Below are 26250 nucleotides of genomic sequence, written 5' to 3' on the forward strand. Positions count from 1 at the left end.
ACTCAGTCTTAGGTTAACCTAATATTGTAGCTAGGAAAATCCTAGTCAGTAAAATAAGGCTGCATACTATATTATAAATAAAGGTGCATCATTCATGAAAAAACTTACCTCTTATAACTTTATGATGTACTCTGTACATGAACATTATTAACTGTATTATCACTGCAATACCAAGCCATACTGGATGCAGGGTGTGTAGTTGTGCAATAAAGGAGAGAATTGTCAGGATACTTGTGTAGCATAGCCAAGGAAGAAACTGTATCCTTCCACTACTCACACTTATCTGTCATTAAAAAATAACATCTCTTAACACGAAACTCTATAATTTACAAAAATGTAAGAGTTCTTAGCTTAGAATGTTAATTTATGTTTGATAAAAATAATGACACTCAGTACTTTAAATATGGAAAAAGAATGAAGTACTTAATTCTCATTTGAGGTATACATTAATCTATTACAGTAACTATTAGTCCCACACAGAAAATACCCCTTACAGAGTGCTTTTTGCAGTACAGGTACTGTGCATTAATAGATGGTACTATAGTAAGAGCTTTTGAATATTCTTTTCAGCCCAGCTGAAATGAAAATTTTTTAAAGTAATTTGTATTTTTCATAACTATACAAACCTAAGGTCCTTTACATAAGGAATTACTTTCAAACAAATTACTTTTAAAAATTTGTCATTTGTTCCTACGCAATATACAAACCGTTGGTCCTTTACATAAGGAAGACTTACTTCTTGGGGAGGATTCTGAGTAAGCTTCTGAACTGACTAGGAGTTTGCCTCACCTGGGACTCCTTCCTGGTCATCTAAGAGCAAAGGAAGGAGACCAGCCTCTGATATATTGAACAAAAGTGTGAATGACTATTTGTTCAACTGTCAGACTTCTGGACCTTCCAAATTAATGTGTGTGTGTGCATGTGTATGTGTGAGTAGCAATATTGCTCCAAAAAAGGCTTGGATGAACCCAGAGCATCAGAAAAAATAAAACTAGAGTTAACCAATGGGTTTATGTTATTGTCAGACCCTCTCTCCCCTTGCTAGAGAGAAGGGGGAACTTGCATCTATTAATCTGTCTAGGATTATAGACAGGGTGCTCAGTGATGTAGGCTCACATGCATGACCCGCCCAACCAGCATGTGACAGATGGCTACTCGTCTCTCTCTCAAAGAGAGTCAGTCCCCACTCACATTCACTATTTGCCACCGAACACCTTAGGCGAGATGCAAACTGTCCACTATGGGATCTGGGTGAGCTACAGAACTTGTTGACAAGCCACCACAGGACCCTGGGAAAAGGAATCAGAGGGCCGGTGGGCAATGTCCTGAAGGTAGAAAGACATGAAAGTGGACAACCTACGCCACTTTCTGTCTTAATGCCTATAAAACCGACAGGTTCTTCTGGAGTGTGAGGGATGGACCAATGTATCTATCCTTATGAGGTATATACTCGGAACAAACTCCTGGCCACATATTGGACATTAAGTATGCTCGTTCGATAGCCTCACGAGGCTAGAAAGAAAATGTGTTCTTGAACACTTCTTTCTTAGTCACAAAAGTACTGATGAAGAGTTGTCAACACTCAGGCTTGGTATGTTGAGTCCTCTTGAAGGTAGTACCGTAGCACTCTAACAGAACACAGTATCTTGTACTATCATTACTAACCAGTTCGAGATGGGACTGAACGTGACTCAAAAGTCTTGCTACGAATTCCGGGAGAAACTTGAGTGTGACAGAACCTCATCTCCTTGAGTGCCATAGTCTGCTTGGAGGCCTAGGCCTCCACAGACTAGAAGACTAAGCAGGAGACCTCCTTCTTCAAGTGAACTTAACTGTGGGTCTGTGTCACCTGTGTGGGACCCTAGCACTGTTCCCATGCAAGAACATGCAGGGGGGTAAGACCGTGCTTGAGCGCTGAACCTTCGCTCTCTCTCGATAAGTCAGGGCCAGGTCCGTAGACCGGGGGACCTTACCAGTGTCAAGGGAGTCCGTGGGACTCTGTGCAGCAAAAGAAGAATCTTAACCTGCCAGGGGAAAAGATTCCTGAGGCCGAAATTGGTGACAAGGGAGTCTTATTGGAGGCCCTTGTACTCTGGCGACACAGGTGTCCGAGAGAACCGTGTCCCTTTGGTGACATGCATCCACAGAATCCATGCACTTGTAAATCCCATGGCACGGGTTCCATGGAACCCCATACAGCAGTTTCTACCAATACACAGGGGTCTGAGGAGCCCTGTGCAGTGGTGGAAGGTTCTTCACTGGCCTGGGAAGGTGACTTCCGGGGACTGGTATTGGAAGGATGGGTGTCCATGGAGACCCATGCCTCTGTTGTTCTCACAGTACGGGGTTCCAAAGAGTCCCGTATCACGGTTCCTGCATCCATATACTGGGGATAGCAACTGAGAGATCCCTTGCCTCTTCCAAGGCTTCAAAATTGTTCCGTGGGTTTTGGGAGATGTTTCTACCAACGACTGTGGAAGTAGAATGCTGGAACAGCACACCGACAGCTGTTGCGTTGATCTACTGCTGGAAGGCTCCAAAGATTGGGAAATCTTGTGTAATGTCTGGGTGTGAGGGCCAAATCCCTGCCACCTGACACTGGTGATGAGCTTCACTGCCATTATATTCCGATTCCCTGGAATGTACCTGGCTAACAGCTCTGCCAAGTGAGCAGCCAACCACTCATACACTTGCACCATATACATGTAGAGTTGGAGGGAAACCAGTTCCCCCTCTCCCATTTGTTGACAGAAGTTACTCTTGTGGTGAAGGGGGTACTGATACTCATCCATACCACAGTGTAACTTACCAAGATCCCAAGCCTCTCGAACAGCTAAGGAAACTGTCTTGAGTTTCAGGATATTGATGTGAAGATGTTTGCCATACTGATTCCACTCATCTGAAAGCAGCAACCCTTCCAGGTGTGCCCTTCTTCCCTCAGTCGATGTACCTGAGAACGGGGGCATGACAAGAGGGGGAATAAGAGACACTCCCACAAAGTTCCTGTCGTCTAGTCACCAGGCTAGTTCCTAATTCATTTCCCTCCCAGAAGAATGGAAAGGAATAAGGAGTCCCTTACTGGAGACAAAAATTCCTGCATTCTCCACTCAAGGGATTTGGAAATACGTATCCTAACAAGTACTAACATTACTGTCTTCAGCAATGCCTGCACGTCATGATGTACCCCAGTCTTCTTCGAGGCCATGGCCTCCTGGCAAGAAGACTGAGTGGGGGACCTCCTTGATGCTTCTTTGAGTGCTCAGACCCTTGAGTCAGAAGCATCTGAATGGGGACCCTGGCTGAGTACTCAAGGCAGCAGCTCTTGCATGCTTGATCACCTTCTCTCTTACAGTGTCTGAGCCAGACCAGGGAGCAGACTCCCCAGTAATGGTTTGGGACACTCAAGGTTTCAGTGAAACCAGAGTACCTGGAGTGTCTCGACCCTGCTTGGAGGTCTGAGCACTCAAAGCTCCTGAATTATGTCCAGGACAATCAATGGCAGTAACCTTCAACCTCATGTCCAAAGAGACACAGGCAGAGGCAGGCACAGCACCTGTCTTGGAAGGTAACTTTCTAGAACTGGTTTCGAGTGTGCGGGTCTTGGAGACCCAAGTGCTCAAGGCTCCTGAATCGAGACCTAGGCGAGGTCCGTGATGCGGCCCCTGAGTCCAGAGACTGGGGAGAGCCAATGAGTGATCTCTCTGCCTCCCCTGTGGAAGGAGGCAGCCCCTTAGAAGCCCCATGACCAGACTTCCTTGGGGGAGGGGGTTGTGACGACCTCCTCCTGCTGGCAAGCATCCAAAGAAAGTGAGGAGGCAGAAGACGAAGACGATAAAGACGATGATTGTGACTTCTCTTCTTTGACTTCCTCTTCCAAGACATCTTTTCAAGATGGCGATGAGTAGTTGATTCCCCCTACAGGCCGGAGCAGCAGGAGCAGCAGACAGGCAGGTTACAGAATAATCTGGGGCAGGAGGATGTGGAGAGGTATGGTTCACAACCCCTTTGGCAAGTCTCAACCAGGGCAAGGCCATTGAGACTTTGAGTTCCTTCCCATGTCCCCAAAGTTCCAATTGCTGACGAACGGCCTACAGGGAAAGCCATAGTCTCTTCCTGGAGATCGTAAACTGCCGTATCAAACAGACGATCTCCGAACATCCACCAGAATTCCCTGGTAATCTCTCTACCACTCGAGCATACGCCTGGTCTGGGGACGGATGGGATAGTGAATGTTCCCAGTTCTGAACACTGGTTCTGTCCTGTCCCTGGTTCCCAGAGAACTCTGAGGAGATAGAAGGGGCAGGTGAGAGATACCTAGTACCCTTGCCGTACCAGACGGAGGCCGAAGCCCCAACGGGCGAGTAAGACCGCTGGAGGTCGTCTGAGTCTGGGAAGGTGCTCCTGTTCATGTGAATTGAATATGGATGGGGGCCATTCTGAAGACATGCTACAGCCTTCCTAGAAGCAGAGGTCTCTACAGGAGAAGAAGACTGGATGGGAAATCCCCTCTTGCCTTCCCTAGACGAGCAGACCAATAGGCCAACGACACCAATCCGGGACTGTTGCACCGTTCCCGTACGGAAGCATACCGGGAGTGGGCAGGGGTTGAGTGAGACCCACACGCTCTGAACTCACTCTCTCTGCTTGGTAGGGTTCGGTTCTGTAGACCGGGAACCCTTACCAGACCAGGAAGGATTTCCAGGACTGGTACTGTTGCACCGAGTGTCCGTGGAACCCCAGGCAGCAGTTGCTCTCGTGTCAGAAAGGCAAATCGAGAGTTGCAGTACTGGTAGTACTGTACTGCTAGCAAGAGATCCCGTAGCCTTCTCTGTGTAAGAAGGTTGGCTGTCAGAAGCCCTATAGGGCTTCTACGGTAGGGAGAGGCACCCACAATACTGGTAAAGGTAACTCAGGGTTTCTAAGAAACCCAAGTACCTGTGGTGACGCAGGTCTCCTTGGAAGACTGCACACCTGAAGCTCCTGAATCATGAATCGTTTGTGTATCAGTTGCTTCTATTACCCGAGAGCCTACACCAGCCATGGGAGTGACCCACAATAAAGTACTGGTAAATATAACTCAGGGTTTCTAAAAACCCAAGTACTGTACCTGGAGTGGTGCAGGTCTCCTTGGAAGACCACACACATGAAGCTCCTGAATCACGAATCTTCCATGCATCAGTTGCTTCTATTATCCAAGAATTAAAGGAATCTCGAGCAGAGGTAGGCTCTATACCAGCCCTAAGAGTGATTTCATGGTACTGGTAAAGGGTAGCTTCGGTTTCCAAAGAAACCCAAGTACCCAAGGTGACGCGAGTCCCACTCGAGACTTGCATACCTGAAGCTCCCAAGTCACAAATGGATCAATCACCAGCAGCTTTCTCTACCCAAGTGTCCGAAGTAACTCAAGCAGAAGAAGGAGGTAACTCCAAGATACTGGTAAAGGTAACTCTGGGTTTTGAAAAAACCAGAGTACCCGTGGTGATGCGAATCCCGCTCGAGACTCCCACACCTGGAGTTCCTGATTCACGAGTGGATCTTCGATCATCGGTTGCTCCCTCTACTCAGGTGTCCGAGGAAACCCGAGCAGAAGGATTATACCAGTCCGTGGAGGTAACTCCATGATACTGGTAAAGGTAACTCGGGGTTTTGAAAAAACCAGAGTACCCGTGGTGATGTGAATCCCGCTGGAGACTCGTACACCTGGAGCTCCGGATTCACAAGTGGATCGTCGATCATCGGTTGCTCCCTCTACTCAAGTGTCCAAGGAAACCCGAGCAGAAGAAGGATTATACCAGTCAGTGGAGGTAACTCCATGATACTGGTAAAGGTAACTTGAGGTTTAGATGAAAACTGAGTACCTTGAGTGACAAGATTCTCCTTGGAGGTTCGCGCACTTGAGCTTCCAAGTCACATACAGGACAATCGTCAGTTGCTCCCTCTACCTGAGTGTCCAAAGAAGCACGCAGAGGTACATACTAGTCCAGGAAAAAGACTTCTTGGAACTAGCATAGGTGACACGGGTTACCTCTTCAACAAGTCGTATCTGAGGAGACCGAGATTGATGCCTTTTAGACGTAGGACTAAGCTCAGGGCAGCCCTGTAGCCCTTAGCTGCTGGACAGAGAGACACTTCTCTCGGTGAAGGAAGACGAGAAAGTTTGCTACCTGCTGAATAGTAGCTCCGACCGGAGAGAAACCACTTCCATGACACCAACCACAGAAGATGGCCCATTTCCCCTGATATACATCTGCAGAGGATTTCCAAAGGTATCCAGACATCTCTGTCGCTGTTCAGTGAGAAAAGGCCTTTCGCTTGCAAGAGATACTGAATAGTCTCCAGCTGTGAAGAGATAGGGATCCTACAGGCTGATAGAACCTCTTGACATAGGGTTGGCACAGAAGGTTGTGCCTCAGACAGGAAAGCTAGCAGGTATGGGTACCATTAGCATGTGGCCATTTTGAAGCCACCAAGGTCATTCTGAGATTTGCAGTGATCATCATCCTGTTGATCACTTGATGAATAAGACAGAACGGAGGAAAAGCATACGTGTCGAGATTGTTAAGGGTGCTGAAAGGTGTCTTCCGCTGCTCCCCAAGGGTCTGGGACCACTGAACAAAACACCAGCAACTTCCTGTTGTGCTGGGTTGCAAAAAGGTCTATCGCTGGACGTCCCCAAAGGTTAAACAATCTTTCCACAATGACAGTGTATAGGGACCACTCTGTCTCTATTACCTGACCTTGACAACTGAGTCTGTCTGCTACTACATAACTCGTGCCTGGAATGTATTTGGCTGACAACTCTACCGCGTGTCCCACTGCCCACTTGTGCACCTGCACCATCAACTGATGAAGCTGAGGAGACACCAGTCCCCCTTGCTTGTTGACGCATGCAACAACAGTGGTATTGTTGCTCATCGGTACCACAGAGTGCCCCACCACTTGATCCTGAAATGTTTGCAGAGCTAAAAAGGCTGCCTTGAGTTCTAGGACGTTGATGTGGAGGTGCTTGTCGTTCTGGTTCCACATGCCTGAAGTTAGTAACTCCTCCAGGTGTGTGCCCCATCCCTCCCTCGAGGCATCCGAGAACAGAAGCATCCTGGGAGGGGGGGGTGTATAAAGGTACTCCTTTTACAAGGTTCCTGTTGTCTAGCCACCGGGATAAGTCCTGTCTCACTTCTCTTGAAAGACGAATGAAAAGGGACAGAGGGTCCTTTAATTGAGACCAGAACTCCTTCATTCTCCACTGAAGGGAACGAAGATGAAGCTGCCCATGAGGGACCAGCTTCTCCAAGGACAACAAGTGACCGAGAACAACTTGCCACATCTGAGCTGGATGCTTCTGTTGAGAAAGGAACCATTGCATTGCCTCCCTGATCCTAATGATGTGGGAGTCTGAGGGAAAGACTCTCACTGCTGCTGTGTCTTTCAGCATGCCCCGGTACGTTATCCCTACTTGGGAAGGAGGCCGGGCTTCCTGGAATTTATCAAATGCCTAGGCTGTGACAAAACTCAAGAAGGCGATCTCTGTCATGGAGCAACTTCGAATGAGAGTTTGCTAGGACTAGCCAATCATCGAGATACCTCAGGGTGAACACTCGCATGAACACCTGGGGAGGTTGAAAGCCTGAAACAAAGGTGCCCTGAATCGGTACACCGTCCCGTTAAGGATAAAGCGGAGGTACTTGCAGGAGAACTGATGGATGGGTATCTGAAAATATGTATCCTGCAAATCCACTGAAAGCATGAAGTCAGAGTCCCTGGTGGCCATGAGCACTGAATGTGTTGTTTCCATCTTGAACTGAGTCTTGCGAAGGAATCGTTCAGGGCAGACATGTCTATGACTGGTTTCCATCCCCCTGATGCTTTCTCCAAAAGAAAGATCCTGCTGTAAAAGCCAGGACACCAATCTGTCACAACTTCTACAGAGCCTTTCTTCAGCATCGACTTTACCTTGTCCTCAAGGACAAGATCCTTCGGTGAGCCAGGAACATATGTTTGAAGATGGACCGGAAGGTTGGTAGGAGGTGGAGGAGACTCGAAGGGAAGTAAATAGCCTATCCGTAGGACATTCACTACCCAGTCTCCACTCTGTGTTGCTGCCATGTTGCCCAATGATTCGACAGGCATCGACTCCCCAATAAAAGCATGTGGGAAGGAATGCCGCCCCTAGCGTCGTCCTCCCTTCTCCTTACCCTTACCTCCCCTCCCTGGCTGGGCAGAGGACCGAAAGGGGTTTCCTAGGACCCGTAGAGGAAGTGCCAACCTGACCCGAAGGTCTGGCTGCAGTGGTGCGCAAAGGAATGGAGGTTCTTTGCCACTGCATGGTGGATGATACAGACGTTATCATCCACTCTTCGACAGTCCACCGTGGCATCCACTTGCTCCTTGTCAAATAGAGAAGTGGAACCCAGGAATGGTCCATTCCTCAAGGTCAAAACCGACTCAGGTTTGAGCATCAAGTTTGCCCACAGGTTAGCTGTCTGGTGGGCTAGGTAGGTAATCGTCCTACCTCCAGACAGGAACAGTCTATTAAGGATTACTACCTCTTCGTTTCTGCGCAACGAAGGGAAAGAGCCGACCTTGGCCACGGTGGTTGACCAATGGTCAAGCCAAGGGACTGCTAAGAATGCTGCTACGGCAGTCTATTCCAGCGTCACTGACTTCCGATGCGAGAGGGAGATGCCCTCCGCACGGAGCTATTCCAACGACAAACCTGGACCAAGGTGAACTAGATCCGGGTCAACCTGTAGAGTCGGAATTGACCTATCCGAGGGCTTTTAGAATTTCTTCTGATGAGGGGGAGGTGTAGGAACCTGCTTAAACAAGTGGCTGGCCCGAAGTGGGTTTTCCTTCCCAGAGACAAGAGAACTCATTTGGTTCAGGACTGACTCTGAAAGCTTCAACCAAGGCAACTCCAACAAAGGTGAGGATTCCTTACGGGCTCCAATGAATGCTTTGAGACCCAAAGAAAAAACATGAGATTGTTGTACTGACAAATCAGTTTAACAATCTCAGCACTGGACCTCTGTAGCTCGGGGGTGTCCGTATCCTTGGGGAGAGGACCATCAGGCCCATCGAAGTCGCGGTCGTCCCAATTCACTCTCTCTGCAGGAGAGAGAGACCCCCTCCTCAGAACCCACTGGTCCCCTCCTGATCATCCAAGCATACGACCATTCTGATCCTAGAACCAAACCAGTGGTGTAAGTTAGAGTGGAAGAGCTGTGATGGGAAGACACTTCCCGACCACCAACCCGAGTCCTGTCCATCGTACGACTCCTGGTATAACCCCAGGACATTGAAGGAACAGGTGAGAGGGGCTAACACCCTTCACGGACCTGCCAGAGGCCGAGGTCTTGGCAGGAGAGGAAGGCTGTGAACAGTTGTCAACCAGCAGTGATGACTGATGCACAGGCCTGGGAGAATCAATCCTGTCACACAAACGTGAGCAGGGGCTGTCCCTGGGGGAGCGAACACGCTCCCACGAACATGCATGGAAGCTACCCGGAGGGGATTAAGTCCACTCATGTGAACACGAGCGGGGACTGCCCCTGGGAGAACGATCGTGCTCAGGCAAGAGCATGGGCTGTCATGATAATGTGCTGAAATCTTCTTTGAGGCTGTGGTCTCCACAAGCAAAGAAGATTGAATGGGGGACCTCCTCCATGCTCTCTCAGGTGAGCGGACTTGGCAGTCGGCATCACTGTTGCGGAACCCTGTCCTTCAATCAGCCATGGAGAGGCTCAAAGCCACACCTCAGGTTATAGAACTGGCAGGGGTGGGGCAGCACCTGTACGCCACACACTCACACTCTCTCTGTAGGCTGCGTCCCGGTCTGTGAACACTTACTGTAGCCGTGAGGGTTCGTTGGACCCCGGGCAGAAGAACATTTGGTGGCACGGGTCGAAGGAGACCCATGCCCATGGGGCATTAGAGGCAAGGGGTTGTGCAACAGATAACGTTGCTACACAAGGGTCCTTGAGAGGGATGAGCTTCCAGGTCAAATTCTTGGAGCCCTGTGAAGCAGAAGGTTCTTTGCCAGACTTGGGAGACTTCTGATGACTGGTATCAGTGCCTTGGATGTTGGTGGATGTAGGAGACCCACGTACATGGACTCTGCTCTTGGAAGCCACAATGTACTTGATGCTTCTGCACCATGGCTATCCAAGGAGACCCACGACTCGGGTTCCTGTCTGGAGACAAAGGAGAGCAAGCGAGAGATCCCAACGTTTCTTCCGTGGAAGAAGACATGTCGTAAGAGGGCCTTCTTACAGTCGGGAGAGGCAACCTTCTCCTTCCGGTCTGTCCACATGACGTGACCTTTAGAAGGAGAAGGGGAGGAGGCGAAGACAGGTGGCAAAGAAGAAGATACCGATGAAGATGATGGAGATGAATAGGTCCTCTTCTTTGACTTCCTCTTGCGGTCAAGCTTGTACCTCTTCAACAGCGCTTTCAGGAGATCTTTGGAGTTGGGGGACATCACAGGGAGCTGGGAAGTCGATGGGATCAGGTGAATGACCGAGGGAGCCTTGACTGTAGTCGTGGTTCCTGTTGACTCTGTAACTGAAACTGAAGTCCCAGTTACTGACGCAGTGGTGGCAGGAGATAACTTGAGGCACCAAGATGTGCAATTAAACCCCTCACCAAAGGCTCCCGGGAAGATCTAGGGAGGGCCAAAGGCCCCTAAGGTCCTGAAACATCTTCCAGATCTCTCCCAAAACTGAAAAAGACAGGTTAGGCTTGGCTGCCTCCCTTTGCTCTGAGAGGGATCACTCCCCCTCCAACCAAACGGAGGAAGCCCTCGAGACATCATGAAGGGCCCCCTCCCCTCACGAGTGAACTTCCTGTTGACGAAGCAACAGGAGAACGCAGGGGAGTGACCTCTCCCTCGGAAGAGGTAGACACATGGGAAGAGAGAGGGAACTACCCAGTGTCCTTGGAGTCTTGGATTTCCTCTTTCAACATAAAGCATCCACTACTCCGGGGACCAATTACAATACTCATCACAAGGTTCACAAATGGAACGTACACACTTACGACACTTAGTGCAAACTATATGTGGGTCTATATCAAAGGTGGAAAGGAAACAGTTGCACCACTTTCCCACCCCAGGACAAAGTCTTTGAGACTTTGTAGGCTTACATGACTCCTGGGTTTGGCTTGACATATTCCAAGAATATAAGTAAGGATATCACCAAGAAAATACACACAAAAGCACACAAGCACAACAGAAACAACTGGAAGGGGAAAACCAGATCTGCAGCGATGCATACAATAAGTGGCAAACATCGGTCAGAGGCATGGACACATCTGACTCTGAGCGAGGCTATTAGGTAAGTGGATGCATAGCTCAGTGGAAGAAGGTGGTGAGGGTACCCCTCGCCCCTCCCACCAGTAGTCTAACTACTGAACAACCATGTTGTGTAGAATACCCTGCTCCAGCTCGCACTGAAGGTAATTCCTTATGTAAAGACTGATGGTTTGTATATGTGTAGGAATAACTATACAATCTACTATAGGGATACAAGATTGATAAAGGAGATGTGTCCAGCTTCTCACTCTTGGGAAATCCTCAGAGAACCAAATATTGCCCTAGGGATAGGATAACACAAGTTGGAAGCAGCTAAATATCTGGTCAATTATAAACTGATGGGTTCAGATGATAACTCTACCACCCTATTAAAAGGGAGACCAGCAGCCCTAATATATGATGCCCAATTGTGTAGCTCACCAGCATCTGGGCCCAATCAAACACTTATTTGACTTGACTGTTGTCTTGCAAAGGAAGGAAGAAAAATGTAGCAGGAAGAAACAGAACTAGTCACTCAACCATTCAACCTCCAGCCTTATGCACTCCGAGTATCTTAGGGGTACTGCTTTTGTCTGAGAGGAGCTTGGATGACTACACAACCTGTTGAACAGCCATCAAAGGTCCTAAGGAGGTGTCCAAGGGCTTTTGATTGATGTCCCCTGACTTCGTGTGCTCTCGCCCAAACTGTAAAGCTGTCCCTCTTTCAAGACAAGGTGTGAGCCTCTTCACCTGCATCATTAAGCCAGAAAGAATTAGTGTTATTGGACATGTTGTGCCTGATGGTACTAACACAGAGGCATAAACACTCTGACCTGAGAGGTCAGATCCATCTTAAATAGTATTGCAAAGCTATTACCGGGCACAAAAGCATCTCATCCAGTTCCCCAGAAACAAAGTCCTGAAGAGGGGGAACCTTAAAGCTCTTGAATCTCTATCTAGGAACTACCAGGTTCTGAGTTTTTTGTCAAACTAAAGGATGAACAAAAACAAGAGGCATTCCCAACTCTGAAAGTCTGACAAGATATGACAGGCCATGCACCACCAATACATACCACTTCAGTAGATAAACATTTAGGAACTTGTGAATGGTAATGAGTATGATTTATATTCTAATATTAACTTGCAATTTTTAAGATAAATAAAATATAATGCCAAACTGTAAGTGTATTTTAATCAACAACACAATACGGAAAAAGTTTTCATACCCAAATTTCAACAAATTTACAAAATTATGAAAAAAAGAAATTAATATCACTGGAATGGTAACATGTTTCAATGAGTGGTTTAGGAAGGATGGACAAAGAGATTACCAGAGAACTTTAAGGAGAGAAAATCCTTCAGCATTTAGTTACCCAAATACCTTTGGCTCACCCAGTCACCAATGCTTATGGGAAAAACTGGAACACTCATAGGTATTTAACTCCATCAACAGTGCTGCAAATGTATTCTTTTTCATATACTGTAACACCAATGTAAAAATATAAAAAAGCCCACCTTCTGCAACACTGCACACTTAGAAAAACATGATGGTTATCCACACAGACGCCTCCCTAAGCGGGTGGGGAGGATATTCTCAACACCAAGAAGTGCAGGGACTTGGTCCCCATGTTCCGCCAGTTCCATATAAACGTTCTGGAGGCCATGGCGGTCTTCCTTACCTTAAAGCAGCTTCTTCCTCCCAAGAAGATTCATATAAGGCTGGTTCTGGACAGCGCCACGATAGTCCACTGCATAAACAGGGAGGTTCAAAATCCAGCCGGATCAACCAGGTAATGATTGCACTTTTCTCCTTGGCGTGCAAGAACAAGTGGCACCTGTCTGCCACTCATCTTGCAGGGTCCGGAACGTCGTGGCGGATTCTCTATCGAGGACAACTCCTCGAGTCGGAGTGGTCCCTAGACAGGGTCTCATTCAATTGGATCTGCAACCAAGTTCCGGGCCTGGAGGTAGATTTGTTCGCAACCAAGCTCAACAACAAGCTTCCTCATTACGTAGCTCCCAACCTGGACCCTCAAGCTCTCTCCATGGACGCAATGTCATTGGATTGGAACAGGTGGAAGAAGATTTATCTGTTCCTCCAGTAAACTTGTTGTTAAAGGTCCTTCACAAACTCAGGACATTCAAGGGTCAAGTAGCTCTAGTGGCTCCCTACTGGCCAAAGAGCAACTGGTTTCCACTTCTGCTGGAACTGAAACTTCGCCACATCCAAATCCCCAGTCCGAAACTAACACAAGTAGTACAAACTCAGACTGTGTCAGCTTCCTCAAAAATTCAAAATGCCCTGGCTTTGTGGACTTTATGAAATTTGCGGCTCAAAGGGATGCTAATGTTGATCCTGTCAATACCATGTTCTTGGAATCAGATAAGCGGGTCTCCACTCTTCGGCAGTACGACTCAGCAGTTAAGAAGCTAGCACTCTTTTTGAAAGAATCTGAGGCTACAGTAATGACCATAAATTTGGCAATCTCCTTTTTAGGTCACTGTTTGAGAAGGGTTTAGCCTCCAGTACTGTTACTACAGTCAAGTCGGCTTTTATGGAAAGTATTTTTGTACGGTTTCAAAATTGACCTCACAGACCTTACTTTTCTTCCATCCCTAAGGCCTGTGCACGTCTGAGACCAGTAATCCATCCACATACGGTTTCCTGGTTTTGAATGACGTGTTGAAGTTAGCCTCAGATATCGATAATCAGTCTTGTCCCTACCTTTCCTTATTGAGGAAAACGTTGTTCTTAGTTAGCCTAGCTTTGGGTGCTAGAATTTCAGAGCTGTCTGCACTCTCTAGGAATCCAACCATGTCGACTTCCTTCCATCAGGGAGGTTTTGCTGATTCCTCACCTAAATTCCTAGCCAAAAATGAAGATCCGCAGAATTGGTGGTCGCCTTGGAAAATTCTCCCCCTTCCTCAAGACCTGTCACTATGTCCAGTTCATACATTGAGGGCTTATTTAGACAGGTCCTCTCACATCTCATCTGGGCCTCTCTTTATCAGGGAAGGGGGTAATATTTCTATAACTGCTATTAGACAGCAAATCCTTTACTTCATCAAGCAGGCTAATCCTGACTCAGTCCCAAGAGTTCATGATATTAGAGCTGTGGCCACTTCCATTAACTACTTCCATTACATGAATTTCACAGATCTTACCAAATACACTGGTTGGAAGTCACCCTTGGTTTTCAAACGTCACTATTTGAAATCCTTAGAAGCTCTTAAATTCTCAGCAGTCACGGCAGGGAACGTTGTCCCTCCCTCTGGTACCCTTTCTGATTCCTAGTCAATTCTTTCTCCACTGCCTCAGTTATCCCCTTACAGTCATTTCAGTCAGGCATGCCTTGACTTTATCACCTGACTGTGTTATCTGTATATTTGTCTAAATGACACATTTATGTTATAATGTTTTCAATTTTGTATAGTTATTTTGTTTAAGTATATTTTTTATATTGTCATGTTAATTTTAAGCTCCCATCAGTTACATTTGTACATTACTTGTTATTATTGCTAGCAATTAAAATTTTTGGTGGACCTTTGGTCTTCTGTTCCCCTTACATTTTGTTATCTCTTACAGTTTAAGAATGATATTTATTTCTCTGTTAATTTTTCACCGGCTGACACGGGACCCGATCCAGAAAAGGGATTTTGACAAAGGAAAAATCTATTTCTGGAGAGGGGACCGTGTCACCCGGTGACCCACCTCTGTCATGTGTTGTCTCCCCCCCATAGTAAACATCATTCTGGTGGGGTGTTGCTTTCATGGAATGCGGCTAGCGGTGATTTGTATACTGTCCATGAGTGGTGCATGGGTTGTAACGGCACCTCTCTGTGGGACTTTTGACTTTGGGATCTCTATAGGATAAGGTTCCGTGTTTTTATAGTTCACCCTTTTCCACACACGACTCCATCTAATGGAGCTCGCTCTGGGGTAGTAACTCCAGCATTTCATTTAGCTTTCTCTGGTATCTAGCAACGGAATTACCTAGAAATAAGTGCTGAATGGACTTTTTCACCGGTTGACACGGTCCCCTCTCCAGAAATAGATTTTTCCTTTGTCAAAATCCCTTTTATAAATCACACTCTATTAAAGGATATTAACTTGTAATAAAACAATCATGCACAACCCAAGAGAGAGGCACAGTAAATAGACTTTACAACATGATTGCTTATAGAAGTGCAATTTACACGTAACTGACAAATGAACTGAACTTGGTGTAAATATAATTACAAGTACATGGTGAAGTTAATATCCCTTAATAGAATATAATATAAAATTGAGTTGATCAGTAAGCATACTGCATTATTGCATTACCTGTTTACCCAAGGTTTCAACAGGTGATACATGATTGCCTTAAGCTGAAGATTATGACGTGTTTTGGACGATGTAAGGATTTGCAAATTACAGGAATTTGTCTGTGTATAGAATGAGACCCTTGCTAAGGTAAGAGACCATAAATGTTTTCATGAATACAGTACTCCTGAATAGTCATGAAAACACTTACGGCCTCTTACCTCAGAAGGGTCTCATTCTATACACAGACAATTACTACAGCAGCCCAGGCCTAAGTGAATATCTATACAACAATAGCACCAGTTTGTAGGCATTTCATTTGGGAATATGTACAACCTAACCAAACCTTTCCTTGACCTAACCTTAACTAAGGTGTTATGCCCTGACTTAGCTGGGAGGCTTCGCCATTCCTGGACCCCCAAAATACTACTGAACATCACAATGTAGTAGAACATTAGGTGGGAGGTTTTCGTTCGGACATGTGGACCGGACTTGGCTACCCCTTAAAGGGTCAAAGGCCTCATTTTTCATAATACTAACTTATCTATAACCACAAACTAACTGCTTACCTTATTTGAAGTTGTCAAGGTTAAAATTGACGGGTTCCACCCTCTTTTTAGCCTTACCTGAGAGTTTGAAATAATTTTGTAACTGCTAGACCTGGGCTGTACAGTATTGTATTCGGACGATAACATTTGTTTGGGAAGCAGTGTTGGGTGGCCTGAGCTTATGAATATGTTTAATTCCAAAATAGACCAAAAACTACAAGGAATACCTTTCATATACTGTTCCCGAACAAAACAGTTAAGTATGTGGTGGCACACAACAGTTTCTATAGAACTGACTTCATCATACTGGCATTGAATTCATCACATGTTGAAACATGGTAGAAAAAAAATAACATCACTTGCTTCCATTTTGAAGGCTGGAACAGGAAAGAACAGATGAATCCGGATCAGAGTAGGGGTATACAGGACATACTGATACAAACTGCTCTGATCATAGTAGCTCAAATCTACCATAAATTTACTGTTACCGGGGTATTCATCAATGAATGCTGTTACCTACTGGCACTATTCTAAGTTATTTATTTATGTTAATATGGTCATGGGAGTAGAACTCCCAGTCAGATTTTGTTTGTCCCAGTGCATTGTAGGTAAGAATAGCTAGTGTTGTAAATTCCCCGCTCAACGCTTCTCTGTAATGAACGTCCCGTTTTCTGCGGTGCCTTCACATGCGACCTGGGGTCGGCCGAACTCGTATTATTAGCATTATTGTGAATTGCATATTTTATTGTCTGTTCGAGTGACCATGCATTATGTATATGTAACAGAGTATTTTTGTAACAGACCAGACATTGTTAATCATTATGTTTTCTGTATGTACCTGTCCTGTTTTTGTAGAGAAATAGTTTGACCTCAGGTCACTTGTAAATCTTTGTACCCGTGGTCTCTGCGTTATACGCAGACATCCACACGCTGCTTTATAAGCGGGTTGCTTCATCAATAAGCTAGCAGTACTTGTCTTCCTGCTCATCTCATTATTTCACACCTCTCTCACAGTGGTGACCCCCAGAGTGGTTCCCGGAAGCCATTAACAGCCCCAAACGGTGACTAAGTCTTGGCCCGATGAACCAACCCAAGCCCCTAAGGGACTAATTACGGTGCTCTAACAAAGCGTTCAGGCGTTACTGACCCTCGTCGGCAGGTCACCGGCATCATTAGCGGACCCACATGGCATGCCCCCAAGCGTGTATTGACGCAAGTGTTTCCTCACACTCCAAGTGAGAGCGCGGAATGAGCATGGACGCAGACATTCCCAACCACATAAAAATTACCGCAAAATTCTCGGAGGCAGATGCCTCCCTCGCGCTCCTCCACGCCGGTACTTGCACCCCGCGTGATGACACCCCTGACGGACCAACCAACAGCGGCCCTCAGCATAAGGCTGCCGCCATTCACTCATCAAAATGCAGCATCCTGGTTCTACAGGGTCGAGGGGCAATTCAGGGTAGCAGGCCTAACCGACGAGGTGTTGAAGGCGTACATCGCCATCAACACCCTCCCGGAGGAGATATACAAGAAGATCACCCCGTGGTTAATGAAGACGTCGAGCCCTGCCACCTTCCAGGAGTTAAAAGCCACTCTTGTTGAGACCTGCTCCCTGCCGGTCTCTGAGAGAGCTGCTCGCGCCCTCGACCTCGCCCTCAACCCCCGGCAGGACACAAACCTCTTGGAAACGTGGCATGCCCTCCAGGACCTCCTCCTCCTCCCGAGACTGACAGCAGTGGCAGGTGCAAAGAAATCAGCCTGTTGAGGGGGATCTTCCTGCGGCAGCTACTGCCAGAGGTCCGTGGGCAGATCACAGAGGCATACCCTGCGGGTTGAGGACCTGATCAGGGTGGCGCAGCAGCTGGCGGACTCCACGACGAGGACAAAGCGGGTGTCCATGCCTGCGCACCCTATCAACTGCCTCCAGCCGGAGGACCCTACCATGGAGGGCGTCAACGTCGTCACCCAGAGGAAGCCATCCCACCAGCAAAAGAAGGAGAGGCCGGGGTTTTGCTATTACCACCAGAGGTTCGGGAAAGCTGCCTGGAAATGCGAAGCCCCCTGCCTTTTCTTCCCTCCAAAAAACGAGGGAGGCGGCGGCCACCCTCACAGGCCGTCATGGCAGCAGCAACTGAAACACCTAGGGGCCCTGCAACAATAGGCTTTTACGTCCGTGACACCATCTCCGGCAGGATGATGTTGATTGACACCGGAGCCATGCAGTCAGTGTTCCCGCCTTCAAGAGAGGACCACAGACATCCGCCGGACCCGACTGCCTCCCTGACGGCCGCCAACAGGTCCTCCATCCTCTCCTACGGCACCAAGCTCCTGTCGATCTCCATCCTTGGCCGGAGGTACAAGTGGAAATTCATCGTCGCGGACGTTAGGGCCCTGCTCCTGGGTGCGGACTTCCTCGTCCACTTCTGACTGGCAGTCAACGTCGGCCGCAAACGCCTGCTGGACACAGAGTCCTGCTGGTCCCTGCCCTTGTCGCTGGACCCCAGGGAGCCCGCCGTCTGTTCTGTCGTGCCCCCAGTATGATTCCATCCTAAAGGAATTCCCAGAAGCCTTCAAACCCGAGCTTCGCCAGGTGCCCGGGGCCCCTGCCAAACATGGGATATATCATCGCACCAAAACAAAGGGCACCCCGACGCACGCAAAGTTCCAAAGGTTTCCCCCACAGCACCTTCCGGAGGCCAAGAAGGCCTTTGCTGAGATGGAAAGGATGGGCATATGCAGAAAGGCTCCCAGCCCGTGGGCTTTCCCCTTTCACATGGTGCAGAAAGCAGACGGCACCTGGAGGCCCTGTGGCGACTACAGGCAGCTCACCCTCACTACAGAACCCAACCACTACCCTCTACCAAACATGCAGGACCTAACCTAACGGCCTCCTTCCACGGGAGCCAAAATATTCTCAAAGTTAGATCTCTTAAAATCATATTTTCAGGTACCAGTAGCACCAGAAGACATCCCCAAACCCGCCATCGTCACGCCTTTCAGGTCCTACGTCTTTGCCTTCTCCACTTTTGGCCTGAGGAATGCGGGCGCAACCTTCCAGAGGCTGATGGACAGCATCCGGGGGGACCTGGACTTCTGCGTCTGCTACGTCGATGATATCCTAATTTTTTCCAGATCCCAGAAGGAGCACCTGCGGCACATCCGTACGGTCCTGCAGAGCCTGCAGGAGAGTGGCCTCGTTGTCAGGTTCGACAAGTGCACCTTCGGCGTGAAGAAGTTGGAATTCCTGAGCCACGAGATATCCCTAGGGGGCGTACGCCCAATGTCGTCGAAGGTCGAGGCTGTTGAGAAGTTCCCCAGTCCTACCTCCATCAGGGCCTTACAAGAATTCCTCGGAATGGTCAACTACAAGAGGAGATTCATCCTGGGGATTGCGCACACCATGGCCCCCCTGATGGAGGTCCTCAAGGTCGTCCAAAGACCTTAGTGTGGGGCCCCGACAAAAGAAGGCCTTCCTCCTGATGAAGGCCGCCCTTGCCAAGGCAACATCTTTGGCCCACCAGAACCCCAGCGCTCCCCTCCAGCTGACGACGGACGCCAGCAACGTCGCCTGCGGAGCCGTCCTGGAACAAGTCATCAGCAGGACCTCTCAGCCCATCGCCTTCTTCAGCAGGAAGCTCAGCCCCACTGAGTCCCGCTACAGCACCTTCGACTGGGAACTCTTCGCAGTATGCCAGGCGGTATGTCACTTCGAGTTCCTCCTGGAGGGTACGCCCTTCACGATTTGGACTGACCACCAGCTGCTGGTCCACACCTTCACGAAGCTGGGGGACACATGGTCCTCTAGGCAGCAGCGGCACCTCACGGCGGTCGTGGAGTTCACCTGCACCATCAAATACCTCCCCAGCAAGAAGAAGCCAGTAGTCGACGTCCTCTCGAGGATCGAGGTCGACGCAGATCAGCTCGGGATCGACTACGAGAACCTTGCCCACGAACAGGCCACCGACCCAGAGACCCCAGCCTACCGCACAGCCGTCACGTCACTAAAGTGGGAGGACATGCCCCTCGGCCCTGGAGGGTCAACACTGCTGAGCGACGTGAGCACTGGCCGCCCCGCCCACTGGTGCCTGCCTCCCGACGTCAGCTGGTCTTCGACGTCATCCACGGTCTATCCCACCCCTCCGGAAGGACAACGGCCAGGCTACTGACGGAGAAGTTCATCTGGCACGGCATACGGAAGGACGCAACAGCCTGGGCAAGGCAATGCATTCAGTGTCAGGCCAGCAAAGTAGGGTGGCACACCGAGTCTGGGGTGGGCGAGTTTCCCCAGCTGAAGAGACGCTTCAGGCACATCCACGTCAACGTGGTGGGTCCTCTTCCCCCATGAGGAGGAGCAAGATACCTTCTAACAGTCGTCAATTGCTCCACCAGATGGCACGGAGCTACGCCCATGGAAGAAACCATCTCCAATGCATGCGCAGAAGCCCTGCTCTCCAGCTGGATCAGCTGGTTCAGTGTCCCGGACCACATAATAACAGACAGAGGTCCCGCTTTCCTATCCGAGCTGTGGACCGCCCTGGCATGCCTGATGGGGACCACCCATCACAGCACCACCACCTATAACCCCACAGCCAACGGAATGGTGGAAAGGTTCCACAGGTCCCTGAAGGCATCCCTCATGCTCGTTGCACCTCTGAGAATTGGAAGTACCAGCTGCCCTGGGTCTTCCTCAGATTGAGAACCGCCCCCTGAGCCAACAGCGACCCCTCCTCCGCAGAAAAAGTCTACGGGGAGACCCTGGTAGTCCCGGGGGAACTCGTCGCACAAGACAGAGACGACATAACAATGCAGAGGCTCCATGACAGGGTTGGGAAGTTCGCCCCCTGCCAGAGGACATACACCGACAGGACGTCCCCCTTCATGCCTTCTGGTCTGTCCTTCACCACCCATGCCTTCGTCAGGGACGACGCTGTGCGGCCACCCTTATCCAGGCCCTACAGAGGACCTTTCCTTGTGCTCGAAAGGGACAAAAAGGCATTCTGGGTAGCCATCCACGGAAGGGAAGACTGGATATCAGTAGACCTCCTCAAGCCCACATTCCTGGAGGAGGACGTCGGGGGGGTTCCCAAAGCTTCCTGCAGGATATAGCAACACCCAGGCCAGCCCCATGCACAAGAAAACATCGTGGGCATCCCTGGAAAACCCTGAAACCAGACAGGGAGGCACCCCAACACACCGCCCAAGAGGGCGCCGGGGAAGGCGACCACCCCCTCCAGTTGACATCGAGAAAGCAGGGGCCCCTCCGTTGCCCCAGCAGATACCTGCTTTGATCAGACGTTACCTACGTCTTGGGGGGGGAGTATTGTAAAGTCCCTGCTCAACTTGTTCTCTGTAATGAACATCCCGTTTTCTGCAGTGCCTTCACATGCGACCTGGGGTCGGCTGAACACATTATTATCATTATTGTGAATTGTATACAGTATTTTATTGTCTGTTCGAGTGACCATGCATTATGTATATGTAACAAAGTATTTTTGTAACAGACCAGACATTGTTAATCATATGTTTTCTGTATGTACCTGTCCTGTTTTTGTCGAGAAATAGTTTAACCTCAGGTCACCTGTAAAGCTTTGTACCCGCAGTCTCTGTGTTATATGCAGACGTCCGCACGCTGCTTTAAAAGCAGGTCGCTTCATCAATAAACTAGCAGTACTTGTCTTCCTGCTCATTATTTTGCACCTCTCTCAGAGTGTATCTGGAAAGTCTTTTGTTATTTTCACTGGTATATGTGAGTAAAGGAACAAAAGCTGAAGGCTGATTACTACTTTTTCATGTTCCACAAATAAGGTGGGATTTTGGAATTTAGGCAATGCTTCAAAGAACCGGCCTTAGTTTGTAGTCATTGTTCATTTGGGTGCAGACGTGTAACTTTTATTCCTTGTTTTTTTTTTTTTTGTGTGTTTCAACATTTCCGATGTTCATTTTAGTAATCAATGAGTAGTTTAAAGAAACTGGAACCCTTTATTTCCTACAATTACGGGGACCACTAGAGGTATTCAAACATCATATGAAAGCCACAGTTTTAGTATGCATTTTAATGTTTCTGATATTTATCAGTACTAAATTAGTAGGCTGCCCCTAGTTTTAGAGATACCGGCCCCATCCTAAATGCTACAATTATAGGAAACAGTGGAAAACTGGTGTTTCTGGATTGGGGAAAATACATAAAAAAGTGAAATACAAGGATGTATTCTGACATGTCCATAATATCTCTGCAAGTTCTTGTTGTGAGTAAGGTTTACTGAACTTTTAAAATGACATTATGCACTAAGTAACTATGGACTGGATAACCTAGGTTATGCCAGTGGTAGGCCAGGTGAGGACCTGGTATCCTAGGTAAGGTGCGGGTAGGTTAGGCAGCAACCCTATTATTTCAATTTACAGTGCCACAAGTTAATCAGGTGAGGGGACTGCAGGATGAAGGTCCCCCCGGGATAAGTAAGGCCCTGGCACCCTAGGTTAGGATGCAACTTATTATTTCAATTTAAAATGCCCTAAGCTAGACTGGATGAGGAGATCCAAGAGGATGAAGCACCCAGGTAAGTAGGGTCCTAGCTAAGTGGTGTGTCCAATGGGTGAAGAACCTACTTCCCTTATGTGCTGAGGAGATCCAAGGGGATGAAGCACCTAGATAAGTAGGGTCCCATCACCCTAGGTTAGGCTAAGTGGTGTCCAATGGGTGAAGAACCTACTACCCTTAAGTGCTAGCCTAGGCCAGGATTTAAGAATGCGGATGTAGGAGATAAATGCCTACAAATTTGGCTGTTAATAAAATGTTAGAATGCAATCTTGTCACAATTTCACCTTTTTCCTCTCGCACAAAAACACCAATTTTTCAATGTGGTCTCCCAAATCGTTGGATATGCAAGGGTTCCATTACCTTCAGGGATGAGAAAAGCCTATGTTTTGGGAATCTGGTCAGGTTTTCCCCTTGCAGCCTTGACCCCTATCTACACTGGCTTCCCTAGGGTCAACCATGCATACATTATGCCAGGTTTAAATTTCCCACGACTGGGAAATAGGCTAGGGCAATCGGGGTGCCACGGTACAGCCATTTCAAGAACTCTGAGAGAGAGGTGCTGCATGACACCATTCACATAAACTTGTAGCTTCACCAAGAAAAACAGTCTTTATGCTGTTAAATTTGTGGTCAACGAATTGACTTGGTAACCGCTTTATTTGAGGGTTTTTGAACACACTGAAAAACTTTGATTCTATGGTAGCCTACTTTCCGTTTGTCTACATTCTGCCCTACACTACCCTAACCTTATCCAAGGCATAGTTCTATAACAAAGCCAAAGCCTGAGAGAGAGAGAGAGAGAGAGAGAGAGAGAGAGAGAGAGAGAGAGAGCGCTTTGCACCTTTCTTCAAACAATTTTTTGACAAAATTTTACTTTACTTGCACGGCCTGATTCCCACCAGTCATCAACCGGGACAGGTTCCTCATACATAAATAGACATAACCTTTCCTATCCTTATACATAAATAAACATAACCTTTCCTATAATGCTAGGTCCTGACCTAACCAGAGCTTACCTACCTAACCTAACTTAGGGCGACTGCCCTGACCTGGTCCGGGGGGCTTGGAACCCCCCAAAAAGGCTGTAACCTGTCCCAGCTGGCAAATGGTGGGAATCAGGATGCACAACTAAAGTAAAGTTTTACCAATTCTTTTTTTATTTCTGGCTTTTTCTTAGATAGTTTACAGCTCCTATTTTACCATCAGCCCAAAGAACCAGTGCCAGCACATTGTCTATTTACCTTAATCTAACATCAGTTACAATAACGGAGCAACTGAAAACACATGGCCTAAAGGTTAGCTTAGCCTAGCCAAGGATGCTCATGTTTGGCAGGAATTTGATTCGTTTTATGGGTGAAACAATGGTAATTCTAAGACGGCTGTCCGCGGTGAGCTAGACTATGGCAGTTGACATTTTCCTATGTTATTTTACTTGCTTTACAAGAATTTAAAGTAATATTTTGTCGGCCAGCTGTAACTAAACAGTAATTGACCTTTGAAGACTACATGACTTGAATTACCTAACGCGGGGTAGGTCTAAGCCGGCATTCCGCGGCGAGCCCACCAACCCCCTCCATAGCTAATACAGCATAATTGTAACCAGTAAACGGGTAGATTACAGTTTTGTATGCTGGGCCGCCTAACTCATTCTGTGGTGCCGAGATTACAGTTTTGTATGCTGGACCGCCTAACCCATTCTGCGGTACAGAGATCCCTCCGCCAAGGTAAGTAGTTCCACCCAAACAGCTGACGACCAATGACCCGAAATGCCCCGCAACCTTCCTCAGTCTTTTCCGGGTTCAAGAGTTGCTAAAATGGCTACTTTCGTGTCTTCCGTGTCGTATCCGACCCACGTGGAATTTGCGGCTAAGAATCCAGCGACCCTTCTGGATTTAGGCGTTTTGTGTCACGAAGAGCGTTCATTGCTGGTTTACCTAATGAAAAGTGGCCTACTTGGCGATTTCAGCGGGACTTGTGGCAAGTGTGACGAAGGCAGCGTCGTCCCTTGCCCCTTTAAAGCTTTCCTCGAATTAATTAAACGTGCATATCCCTTAAATAAAGCCGTTTCAACACCCGCCAAAATGCGGTCTAATATCGCCGATTCCAACTTCGAATGAGGTACGTGCTATTTTGAAAAGTTATAGATTTACTAATTTCACGGCCCTTCTGGGGGGTCCGGGGTGGGCGAAGCCCCCCCCCCCGGCCAGGTAAGGGCACGCCGTCCTATGTTAGGTTAGGTCGGTTGCGTTAGTTTCCGTGGCGACCTAGGTCGGCGGGGGGGTCCAGGGGGGCTTCGCCCCCTGGCCAGGTAAGGGCACGCCGTCCCAGATTCGGTTAGGTCGGTTTCGTCCGGTTGCGTCGCCATCTTTTTGTATCCATCCGCCGATTCTCTAGCCGGTACCCACTGCCACCTGGTGGTGGGTCTCGGCTAGGAAATCGGCAGACGAAACCCACAGCATACAAAACTGTAACCGGCCCCAGTAAACACCCCTACGGTGCGTTAGGTTGGTATTTTTAGGGGTGTTTACTAGTTACAATTTTGCCGTATTAGTTATGGAGGGGGTGGGGGGCTTGCTGCGGAATGCTGGTTTAGATCTACCCTGTCGGTAGTGTAGTCTTCAAAGGTCAATTACAGTTTAGTTACAGCCTGCCGAAAAATATTACTTTAAATTCTTGTAAAGCAAGTAAAATAAAATAGGAAAACGTCAATTGCCATAGTCTAGCTCACCGCGGACAGCCGGCTTAGAATTACCGAAACAACAAACAATGACCATACGCTTTAAAGCTCCTAACCTCTGCAGACTTCCCGTTACATTCCTTGGGCTTGAGGTGCTCCTCGAAGTATATCTTATCGCCATGTATGTCGGTGAATGTCAATTGCATTGTCACCTGTAAACAAAACAAAGTAGACCAGTCTAGCTCCGTGGGTGAATATAGGTTACATCCAATGATTTCAAAAAAGTATCTCATTTACAATACTCTTCATATATAAGCTAACTTGAATATAATTACATGATCAGCATAAGTAGGAGCTCCGAAAAGTGTGCCGCCCTCGCAAAATGTCTTTTTGTTTACCTTTCGTCAGGTCACACTCACAGATATTGTATCTCACCTTAGATTGCATTTCAACGTTACCCTTTTGCTGAGCCTTCACAATGAAACATTTTCTTAGCTCACAAAGGCGTCATAACAGCATAATTACACTTTAAAATAATACATACAGGTAGGCACTACTAGGCCTTCTAATTCCAGAAATAAGAGAAAATTTTCTCAACAGAACTCCCAATTTCACTTCTTTCTAGGAACGTTTTAAGTCTGTTGGTTCATTTTTTTAGTAGCTTTGTGATAAAGAAGTTGCATCATCGAACATTAACCGTTCTAATTGCCTAAAATGCCCTTCTATCTACATTAGATGTAACAAAATCATATTTTTCTAGATAAAAATATATGATTTTTCAAAAATTAGATCTACGATAAGTGTCAATAATAAGCTAGTAAAAATTGTTTTTTTTTTTCTTTTAGAATGCACAATCAATTACCAGGTTCAGTATGAACGAGCTGGCTTATTGTC

At 47.7% G+C, this 26250-nt stretch overlaps 1 protein-coding gene across 8 annotated transcripts in view; it reads right to left on the reverse strand.

The window, feature by feature from the left end:
- Window positions 1–25953, reverse strand: part of LOC136855826 (phosphatidylinositol N-acetylglucosaminyltransferase subunit H-like) — a 167374-nt gene extending 141421 nt beyond the window's left edge. For 2 of the 8 annotated variants that reach the window (XM_067133200.1, XM_067133207.1), the window contains exons 1-3: window positions 25692–25918; window positions 25473–25568; window positions 109–283 (exon numbers count right to left, since the gene is read on the reverse strand). In XM_067133200.1, coding sequence (XP_066989301.1) covers window positions 109–283; window positions 25473–25562 — 265 coding nt within the window. In that variant the 5' untranslated portion in view covers window positions 25563–25568; window positions 25692–25918. Of the gene's footprint in view, window positions 1–108; window positions 284–25455; window positions 25569–25691 lie in introns of those variants that run through there. The other 6 variants (XM_067133186.1, XM_067133194.1, XM_067133217.1 and 3 more) reach the window with 6 other exon arrangements.
- Between the last annotated feature and the right edge of the window lie 297 nt (window positions 25954–26250).

The sequence above is a fragment of the Macrobrachium rosenbergii genome, chromosome 3 (assembly GCF_040412425.1).
Source record: "Macrobrachium rosenbergii isolate ZJJX-2024 chromosome 3, ASM4041242v1, whole genome shotgun sequence".
Classification (NCBI taxonomy): domain Eukaryota; kingdom Metazoa; phylum Arthropoda; class Malacostraca; order Decapoda; family Palaemonidae; genus Macrobrachium; species Macrobrachium rosenbergii.